An 11,209-nucleotide genomic window follows, 5' to 3' on the forward strand; every position below is an offset into this window, starting at 1 on the left:
CTCTTACAATAAAAGTTTTGCATTGAAAAGTAAAAGTATGCAAGTATAATCAGGAAACTGTATTTAAAGTATTAAAAGTACTCAATGCAGAAAAATGTCCTCTGTGACTGATTATATTTAATGAATGCATGTTATAATAAAATATAAAACCAGGGATTATTAATCTGCTGATGGAGCCCAAAATGTAATTATGAAGTTATTTTACAGAAAAGTAGAAAATCCTCACATTTTAGGAGCTGCAAACATAACATGAAAAATTACTTTTAAACAGTTGGTCGATTAATTGGCAGCTGTTTTGATCATCCTTTCAGCTGTACACTTAATTTGTAAAGCGATGAGTAACTAAAGCTGTCAGATAATTGTGAAGTGAGGGGAAAAAAATACAACATTTCCCTCTGAACTGCAGAAAACAGTGGCACAAAATGAAAATACTCAAATCTGAGTAACGAATACTCTACCGGAGTAATATATTATGTCATATTCCACCACTGGTCATGGATGTCATAATCATGATAATAACAGCCCGGTTGACTGTGTACATATAAAAGAATGCCATACAGGATGTGTGATAGGATAGAAACATACTTCAAATGTGGCAGGTAAATTTATTTTTATAAATGTAAGTGAAAGGAAGAGGTAGAAGAACACTGACATTGATATTTGCCTGCAGATTGCTGCAGCTCACTGTCATCAGTGTCTCCTGTGTTTAATGCCTCCCTGAGTATGATAATAAAGGACTCACCTGAATTCACCTGAGCTAACGCTGTGCTTGTGTCACTCTGGCAACAGGTGGCAGTCAGTGATAGAGGTAGAGGCATCAACAGGAACCTGCGTAAGGCAGTGCAGAGTATACAATAAATCTACTTCCGGCACAGTTTTCAAAATAAAACATCTTATGTTGTTGCATTTAGCTCTATTTTTTTTTTTACATTTCCCAATTAAATGAACGGATATTTATTTAGCATTTTGAGTTAAAGTTTTAGTAAACATGAATAATAATGATTTATTTAATCTGCCATGTTCTGTCGCCATAAAAACGACAAACATACGCAATGAGTCACATTAAAATGAATCACACATACAGATAAACGACATTATATCAGTTTATGTGGTGGGGAATTGTCAAATAAACCAGGAGTAAACAATCTGCTGTAAAACATTACACTTCCGTTAGCCGTGTGAGTCTCTCCGTGCAGCTTGACAGCTCATCCTCCGAGGTCACCAGCGCCACATCGAGTAGCCGAGGAAGAGCTGCGCATTCCGGCGTCTTTTCCGTCGGTCGGAAGAACCGACCTGGAGGTTAACTTGGAGGTAGGATGACTAACACTACATGTTGATATGAGGAGAATATGCGCTCATAAAAGAGATGCTGAACCCGTTGAATGGCATCGATGTGTTTCGGCTTTCTGACCAGCTTAGCTCTAACAAGGTCTCATAGATCCTGTTTCCTATGTGTGGACTGAAAATCCCTAAATTTGACATTTTCATACATGCTGGACAATGTGGACAGCTGATTATACCCGATGAACAGGTTATATGAATGATCTTTAAGTCGGCCCACATGCAACACGTGAATAAAGGGCGATCATATGTGTGCATATGTGATAATTTGTTTACCAGCATACCTGCAGGTTAATGTTGAATGATGATGTGTTTATGCAGCACTGAAGAGTTGGATTACTGAGTAGAGTTTATTACATTAACAATGTGCTTTATCGTTGCTTCTTTATATAAACAACAGGTTATTTTTTGTACTATCTATCTACATATTTCAGTATGATACTATATGCCAGATATATAAGTGAATTTTAATTAAGATGTCATTTTAATAATTCAAGGAGAATTACAACCACCTGAACTGTCCTTTGCTCTCCAGCAGAGATAATGACCTGAAACACGTCTGAGTTGCACAAGAGCTGGCGTACGTGAAGAAAGAAACGTGAAGGTGAAGGCCAACACAAACTGAAGAGGTCTGAGCAAATTGGAATATTTCCTTCAACAGAGCAACTAGGATTTTCTGCAATAACAATAGTGTACCATAACTTAGTTTTTTGGCTGTGGTAAACCAAGTTTCAACAGATTTCCTGTTGAGGGTTAGTATCTAAGGCTGTTTATCGTAAGAAATCCAAGATTGAGAGGTTACTAATGGATTTTATACTTGTTATTTTGTGTGCATAGTTGCTTTTGTAGTCATGTTACAAGGCGACATAGAAATGTGATAGAAAGCAGCGTCATAATTCAACATTCTTCAACATTCATCACAATGTGACCTGTTGTGTTTTTATGTGATTCAGATGCGTGTGATCAGGGTGGAAGGCGTGTCAGAGTGTGTGTGAGCACATGGCATCCCAGCTGCAGTTTGGCCGGCTGCGTGGTCTTCGTGCAAAAGTCCTGCGGCGTTACGAGCACCGGCCTTTAGTGTCATGTCTGTCTGGTCTGTACGGCTGCCGGTGGAGACGCTATGAGAGGAGCTGCACTGAGCCGGGAGAATGTTGCTGCAACAAGGTCAGACCAGCTTCCAGCACGAGATCAGCTCCAGTCAGTAACCAATCATGCAATTCAAATGCAGAAAACACACAATTGAGACTCAGTCTTACAAACCATTTAATTGGAAAATGACTGAACAAATCAATAAAGCAGAATACCCTGTGGAGTTTTTGACCAGTAGTTGACCTCTGGTGCAGTGTTTTTTTTATGTTCTCCTGTGTGGGTGATGGTATATATGCACATCTGCAGATAGTTTCACAGGAAACACACAGGAAGAACAACACTGCTAGTGTTTTGTAGGTGCAGGCTTCAGCGCTGCGTTTTAGGTGGACAAAATTCAATGTAAATAGAAACTCAAGGCATCTTTTAACCATCAATTTCAAGTCAGCAAGTCGAAAAGGTTTTCAAGAAATGATCAAATACACTTTGAAAGCTCATTTCATTTCATTATTGAAGGCACACAGTGAGAGCAGAGCTGTTTCACAACCACAGCCACTAAAGACCTTTAAAGAGGTCAAAGATCAGTCTCTTTTTTCCAAAGAAATGAGGCAATAAATGGAGGAAAATTCTCCGTGTTAAAGTGCAGTTTAAAACATTTTTGTCTCTTCTGCCGACAGCTGGAAGGTGTCAGTTTCGCTCTGCTTGTGGTGGCGTTCTGCTTAACGCTGGTGTTTCTCTACTTCTGGGGACAAGCTAAGAACGACTACAATGACTTTGACTGGTGGGTTGAGTACTTTGCATTTTATAGCGTAATCACTGCACACATAAACATCCACAGTCATATTAACTTCCCAGGGCAAAAATAAGCTCCTGTTATTCTGTTTAACCCTCTGTTCATCCCTCTCTCTGTGCAGTGTGTGCATTTTCTCTATGTTACAATACTACCTGACTTGAGATTTACAGTTTGGTCAATTTAGGAATATGCAACATACATGTATACGAGTTAACACTCTTTAGAGTAGGAGGGAAGCAAATCTGGAGCACTCTGTAATCCACCCTGGACTGTAGCTATAATGAACCTGGGGGAGAAATCTGATGTTAGGAGTCTTTGTTTTGTGACATCCACACCAGCACAACTAAAACTCAAAACAAGTTAACTAATATTGAGCAGCAGGTAATCACACATGGATTAGACTGCATTCAAGGTCATGAAAGAGGATCCATTTGACCTGTAGTCAAAAAAATGAAGCACCAAGATTTTGGAAGATTGTCCTGGTTAAATAAATTACTTTCCGCTTCCAATACAATGTGTTACTCCCATATTAGCATCTTAGCACTGCATGCCAATTCAGTATCCAATTTCTTATGGGATTCTTCTGTTTGTGTTTGAACCTCTGCATGGTCTCGCCCCGAGCTATATTACAGAACATCCAGCCCCATAAAGAACAGCCAGGCCTCTCAGATCTACAGATAAAGGGCTGTTAATCATCCCATGATGGTAAACTCTGGGCATTCTCAGTCGCTGCACAAGAGTCTCTGGACTCCCTAAAAATATAAGAACAGCAGAATTTAAATTAGAGAAATTAGATTAGATGATTTTAGTCACTTTTTTTCTGAGAGCTGTAGCAACAGTTCATGATGAGGTATCTTTATATATGAAAATGGTTGTCTGTGATAGCGGAGATTAGAAACAAGGTAGACACAGACATGGAGCAAAGATCCTCAACTGGTCTCAAACATGGGGCACTGTGGTTCCTGGTCTGCACCCCTCAGACATGAGAGTCAGAACAGCCCATAGTGTGTTAGCCATGTAGTATATCTTCTGTTTACATATATCTTCTTTGTTTGTGTTTCAATCATTGAACAGTCTTTCTGTTTTTACTCGTGTGCCTAAATTGGCTCTTGACTGTGCAGGTTTAACTTTGGGAACCTGGGTTTCTGGTTTCCCTGGTCTGTGGTGCTGCTGGTCATCGCTGCAGCCTTCTTCACCTACGTCACCGTTCTCATGGTGAGGCGAAAACACAAACTGATGAGAGCGTTTTATACCAAGATGGATCTCGTGTTGTCAGTGTTTGATGTCATATTTACCACAGAGCTGTTTTAAAGTTCATATCTTTTTTCTTAGAAGTAGTTGTTTAAGTTTTGTGCAACCAGTCATTCTGTGCCGTGTGTATCACTACTGCTTATGTTTGTGGATTTATGGAGCCAGAGGAGTTTAACTTTCAGTGCTAATCGACTGCCAGCCTGACGCTCCAAATCCCAGAAATATATCAAAACATCAGAGCTAAACTAAAAGCCTCCAGGCTCTAGCTCAAAATGTTATGCACATATGTAAGAGTGGTGTCAATTTCCTCATGTTAGCTCTCAGAAAAAGGATGAAAAAACAAACAAAAACGTATTGCTCTAAACAGATACAGGAATGTCTCCTCCTAGAGGTCTGAATAAGAAAACCAGGTTTGTGTTGATGTTATATTGAGGCTGTATAATTTATCTCAACATCATTTATCAGATCTAATGTGTGTGTTTATTCCTCTGTGCAGCTGCTTGCTGTGTGTTTGTTGTCAGAGGGCCAGAAGCTCTATTTACACTGGAGTCACAAGGTAACCACTCTCCATTTCAGTGTGTCTGTGCGTGACGAGCGCTCTGTGTGACTGCATCATCTCCATCTTGTTGTGAAATGTTTGTGTATTACACCTCAAATCATGACTGCAGTGTTTGTGGATGGATGACATGTTTCCTTGTTGTCAGATCGGGATACTGATGAGCCTGATCTTCTCCATCGGAGCCACTGCTGTGTTGTCTGACCTGTGGAGTAAAGAATGGATGACTTTACTACTTTCCTTTCAGGTGACTCTCCTCTTCCTCCTCCTTCCATCAGCCTTCACATGCTCTCAGTGAGGTTTCCACTCCTGACGCTTGCTTTGTTTTGTATCCTGACCAGGTGACGGCACCTTATTTACATGTGGGCGGAGTCTTCCTGGCAACGGTGCTGGCTTGGCCAATAGCGTTGCATTTCTTTCGCATGAACAGCAGAGGTGAGGCGCATTTGATTTGAATATGACAGGCTGAATGATGTTGGATCATTTTAGGAAAATATTTGATTTCTTCAGGAGATTGACACCACTCATGTCCATCCATCCATTTCCTTCCACTAATCTGGGGTTGGGTTGCGGTGGTAGCAGATTTAGCCAGGCACTCCAGACATCCCTCTCCCCAACAACATGTTCCAGCTCCTGGGGGGATCCCGAGGCGTTCCTAGGCCAGATGCGATATATAGTCCCTATGTTCCAGACCTTCTGGGTCTGTCCCAGGGATCTCCTACCACTCATGTCTGTATGCTAAATATGAGGCTGGAGCCAATATGCAGTTAGCTCAGTTTAGCATAAACACTGAAAACAGTCAGGTCTTGGCTCTGTTCTAAGGTTAAAAATCCACCTACCAGCACCTCTAAAGCTCACAAATGAACATGTTATGTCTTGGTGTACCAAACATATGTAAAAATCTCGCCTATTCTCAGCAGCAGATTGTCATTTTTACACTCAATGTTCTCTTCTAACAATCAAATTAATGCATTTCCATTTGAACTATTTTATTCTTTTAAAAAAAGAATAAAAAGTTATGAACCTATTTCACTTTTTTAAATGTCAACTTGACTGGAAACCGTTGTGGAGAAATTGCTGAAGTCAAAGGTCAATGGTGAGGTCAGAAAGAAGAAAGTGAAGAAAGTGTTCAGCAGCCTCTGATGTCTTATGCTGTTTTATTTATGGACGCTTGGCCAAAGAGAATTAGAGACACTTTTAAAGTACATCAGAAGTCCCTGAGTCGGTCTCGCATTCTGACGAACTTGTGATGGTGGATGAACTTTAAACCAAAAGATCACACCCCAAATACTATACGCCCAGAATTAGTCAAAGAGAATGTCCTTACCCTTGGAGGTGTTATTGTCAACATATTCTAGGGGCACACAGATATCTGTTTACGCAGATTGGAACGTCAACAACAAGCTATCTATTACATGTATGACTAGGAAGGCAGCAACAGGTCTCTTCGACCCGGTCACCACAGTGTTGAGATATGGTGGCACCTAGTCAAAGACAAACAATTAATACTGCCGAGGACCTCAAGGCCCACACGTGACCATGTGTAGCCTAAGGATAGAAAATTCCATAACAGAAACTAGAAATCAGTGTTTGTGTTTCAGTGAGGCGGGCACTGATCATTGGGGTTTACCTGACCATCCTGTCCGCCCTCTACTTGGTGCCTCTTGGTTTGTATTCTCCTTGTATCAAAGAGGACGGGATCCTGGGCCCTGCACCAACCCTTATTGGCCACAGAGGAGCACCCATGGTGAGCAATAATCCAAGGTGACATTTTAGACTGTAAAAATAACAAGCATTAGTTATTGAGCTTTTTTTCTAGTCAGATTGTCTTACTGATGGCCTGATGTCGCACTGGTCTCTTAATCCACTTAAACTATTAGCAGTCCCCTGAACAAGAAAGAAAATGTAGACTGTGACTTTTCTAAGTCTTTTTTTAAAGTTTAAATTAAATTAGGATCAAGGCAACAACTACCAATTATTCTTATTATTGATTAAACGGTCGTTTTTCTCTATTCATTATTTCCAAATTGTAAAAGAAATGACATTCACAAAATCACAGACTCCACAGTGATGTTATCATTAGCTAATTTTGCCTGATCAACAGTCTGAAAGTCTGAGATTTTTAATTTACTGTCACATATGTCAGACAAAAGCAGCATGTTGTCACCTCTAAGAATCTGAAACCAGAAAATATGTTTGAATTTTTGCTTGAAAAAAATGACCGAAAGAATTAAAAAAAAGTATATTCCCAGAAAATTTGCAAAACCAATACAATCATCTATTAAAAGATCCTGATCTCTATAAGATTTTAAAGTCTAAATATAAGACAAAATTCAGTGCAGAGTAGTGTGAGCCTGAATATGTTGGGGGATACTGTACGATGTTTCCACTTTAGCACTGCACACAGTACTTGTAAAAAGTTGACACTGCTACTGCATGTCAGTGATCTGTTGGTCTATTGTTAACTATTGTTTATTGACTGTCATTGTGTGTAACTCTGTTTGCAGCTTGCTCCAGAAAACACAATGATGTCATTTGAGAAGGCTGTGGAAACAGGAAGTGAAGGCCTGGAGACGGATGTCACTATTAGGTCAGTCAGGAGCTGACTGCAGAAGTGTCTCATTACATTACATTACTGTCCATTATAGCAAAAATCTCATATGTTTACTGTTAATTAATACTATACTGACTATCTATAGGAAGGGACTACATTTAAAGATAATCCATCTAATAGATGTCGAGACATTTCACTGAACACCAAAAATGTTAACCTCATTGTGGAGCTTGAAGAAAAGCCAGAGGATCAACAAATTCATCCTCAGGGCAGTTTTAGTCTGGTGGATATTAACGATATTAAGATTTCTCTGGCGTATTATTCACCTTATGCTGTTGTCATGTCATGGTTGTAGCTCTGATGGGGTTCCCTTCCTGATGCACGACCACACCCTGCAACGGACCACCAACATCCATGAGATTTTCCCCAACCGGACCAAAGACCCGGCTGCCATGTTTACCTGGGCCGAGCTGGAGAGCCTGAATGCCGGGGCCTGGTTTCTCTCTGTGAGTCACATACTGTAACATTATGGAGTTATAATGTCACTGCTGTTTTCTCAGACTTGACCCAGCTTCTCCAGAGCCACATCAGAGCCAGGAGATATTCCACAATGCCTTTCTAGGTTGAACAGCAGAGCATTGGTTATAGTTGATCTGTACATGTGCCACTGATGTAACATTTTTAGTGTTTAAAATCACCAGCACCAGGGTAAAATGGCTCAGATCGTAAGATGCAGTCAAAGTTTGCACTTTAGCGTCCCTCTTCTGTGATTCCTCAGGATAGTTTGTCTGGATAGTTTTGTGTTTATCAGTGTTGTGTCTCTGAAAATTCCTTAACACAATCATTAAACACAAATTAAACAGACTGGATTTGAGTTTGGAGATGGCAGTACTGTTCACATTTTAGGGCTGACAGACATGTATTCACTAGCACTTCCATCTTTGTGACTGTCAATAGCCAGATGTTTTGAAAATGTGCCAACAAAGCTGAGAAGGAAGTGAAAATGGGTCACTTGTCAGCTACTACTGCTGGGCGAGGTCTGTTATAGACCCGATGTGGTCTGTGGGTCTCCAACTGAATGTGCCAGTTTGCAGATTAAAACATAATATCATAAATACAACAGTGAGACTTCACAAGTAAGAACAGGCAGACTCACAAACATACAGGTAAGAATGTTAATATAACAACCGCAGAATTGAGGTAGTTGATGAACATATTGGACAACATGTTACGTCACAGTATTAATTAGTTATCGATGGTTGTCCCTTTCAGCATGACCCGTTCGGTACAGCCGGCTCACTGGGGGCAGACGACCGACTGCAGGCGGGGAAACAGTCTGTCTGCAGCCTGCGGGCGTTCCTCCAGCTGGCAGCTCGGAAAGACAAACAGGTGATCTTTGACCTCTACCGCCCACCCAGAGGTCACCCTTACAGAGATACCTGGATGCAACGCACGCTGGAGGTCATTCAGAACGAGTCCTCCATCCACTCCTCGCAGGTGAGCAAAATAATGACAAACTCGGTAGTGGGTTTAACCCAGTTTGTGTGTCGCTTTGTACTGTTATGTTCAAGTCACAGAAAAGATATTCAGTCCACTGGACAATAATAAAATATTTTCAACCTGTCATCTCTTGACATAAGATAAATATTTACACATTTTGTTTGAAAAGTTATATGAAATATTAATAGTATGAATGAAGGACAAAGTCTTTTACCGTTCAGTAAACACAATATTTTTTTTTATCCAGATGGTTAAAAAACAGATTTTGAAAATAACTAAAGAGCAGCTGAAATCTTGTAATTCAATATTGCATTATTTGACAGAAGGCAGTTAATGACTCATGTCTAGCCTAGTTATTTACGATCACGGCATCTGTTTCTGTGTGTGTGTGTGTTTGTGTTGGATGTGGACTGACCAGGTGCTGTGGCTGCCATCAGACCTGCGAGCTCTGGTCCAGGAGATGGATCCTGAACTCCAGCAGACCTCTGGCAGTCGACTCCCCCTAGAGGAGCTCCAGAGGAACCACATCGTCAAACTCAACCTGCACTACAGCTCCATGTCCACTGAGCTTGTCAGGTCACTCTGTGTGTGTGTGTGTGTGTGTGTGTGTGTGTGTGTGTATCTATCTATCAAAGATGGTATTTTGTAACATATCATGACTCTGCTCCTCTTTTGCGTGCAGTGAGTACGCTGCGGCGAACATCACCACCAACCTGTATGTGATCAGCCAGACGTGGCTCTACTCTCTGGCCTGGTGTAGTGGAGTTCACTCGGTCACCACCAACTCTCCACAGCTCCTCAGCACCATGAGCGCCCCTCTCTTCCTCATGGTAACTGCTCAACTACAACTTGTACTTCATGTGTACTGCTACTGTTACAACCATCCTGTGAAAACCAGGTCATCTCCAAATGTAAAATATAAACTGATCGATTATTTGTTTATTTTATTTGTTGAGAAAATTCTCCTACTTCTGGCACTTGTCCAGGATGTACCCTGCCTATTGTCTAAAGTCAGTTACAGAAAATGGATGAATGAAGCCCTCTCTGAAACAGCAGTGATGTTTGAAGCTTCAAATGTCATCAGTAACGTTGTTTACTTCATTTGACATGAGCACTGACACTGAAACAAGCTCTGGTATCATCCGCCCATTTCTGAGAATTCCCCATAAACTCATTTCTGACCTTCTCTTCTTATATGTCATTCTTAATTATAAATATTCAATACCAAAATGGTAATTGTTTACTTGTTAATCTTTCTGGATTAATTAAAGAACCAATAGTATCATTATGAGGAGAATTTAAACTTTAAATTATGTATTGTAAGATATATATGAATCACTGACCTCTCCACTGCTTTTTTAATGTCTGTTCTCAGAGTACAGATGAGTATAACCTGATGTGGATTCTCACTGATCTGGTGTCCCTTGTCATGATCCTCATAATCTTCATCTTTCACTGGTGAATTACACACACACACACACATACACATGCGCACACAGTCAGTTACAAAACAAAACGGTTAGCAGGACAATCCTACCCTGAGTTTTGACTCAGGCAGGAGCGCTGATCTGAATGAAAACAGGGTCACATGTTGTGTTTGCTGGCAGGTGGCGAGAGCGAGGATTGTCTTTCTGCTCGGGTAGCAAAATCACAATGGACAATGGCACGTATAGCAAGTTCAAAACAGGTGAGCTGCTGTAAAGAAAACTTTACACTTATTCACTTGTTATATATATATATTCACACCAAGTGTTTTCAAGAGAATCTATTCGTCTACATCAACATCCGGTACATTTAGGCTGCTGTTTCTTGTTTTTCAGTGACGTCCATTACCGTTGTTATGTGACTAAAATCAAACAATATTTTATTTTCCCATCTCCCCTTTCAGAGATGAGTGATATATGGTCAGTCTCCAGTGTGAACTCCCAAGCAGAGAAGATACTCAACCTGCCGACTGTGACGGAGCACTAAACATCGTCCTCTGACTGCCTCATATTGCCAACCTGTCAGATCTCTGCAAAATACTCTGACTAGTGCACTTTGTTTTAATGAAATAAAGTGATGGAAACATGTCTTCACTTTGTTAGTAAATCTTTTTATCACACTAAAATGCAACGTTCTTCTCTGG

General features: G+C 40.6%; 1 protein-coding gene across 4 annotated transcripts; it reads left to right on the plus strand.

Annotated features, from left to right (window-relative positions):
- Positions 1–1,158: 1,158 nt before the first annotated feature.
- Positions 1,159–11,155, plus strand: gdpd4b (glycerophosphodiester phosphodiesterase domain containing 4b). Of its 4 annotated transcripts, none has more exons than XM_010731122.3 (17): positions 1,159–1,311; positions 1,877–1,970; positions 2,295–2,505; positions 3,105–3,208; positions 4,342–4,435; positions 4,968–5,027; positions 5,176–5,274; positions 5,369–5,462; positions 6,629–6,774; positions 7,535–7,617; positions 7,937–8,087; positions 8,854–9,078; positions 9,500–9,657; positions 9,764–9,911; positions 10,457–10,539; positions 10,689–10,768; positions 10,970–11,155. In XM_010731122.3, exons 3-17 carry the CDS (start codon positions 2,341–2,343, stop codon positions 11,050–11,052), a joined length of 1,773 nt encoding a protein of 590 aa, XP_010729424.1. In that variant the 5' UTR covers positions 1,159–1,311; positions 1,877–1,970; positions 2,295–2,340; the 3' UTR covers positions 11,053–11,155. The 4 variants fall into 4 exon arrangements, with proteins under 4 accessions (XP_010729424.1, XP_019130325.1, XP_027134283.1 ...); XM_019274780.2 differs by having other exon boundaries at positions 1,877–1,945; XM_027278482.1 differs by having other exon boundaries at positions 1,164–1,311; positions 1,880–1,945.
- Positions 11,156–11,209: the final 54 nt, after the last annotated feature.

The sequence above is a fragment of the Larimichthys crocea genome, chromosome III (assembly GCF_000972845.2).
Source record: "Larimichthys crocea isolate SSNF chromosome III, L_crocea_2.0, whole genome shotgun sequence".
NCBI lineage: Eukaryota > Metazoa > Chordata > Actinopteri > Sciaenidae > Larimichthys > Larimichthys crocea.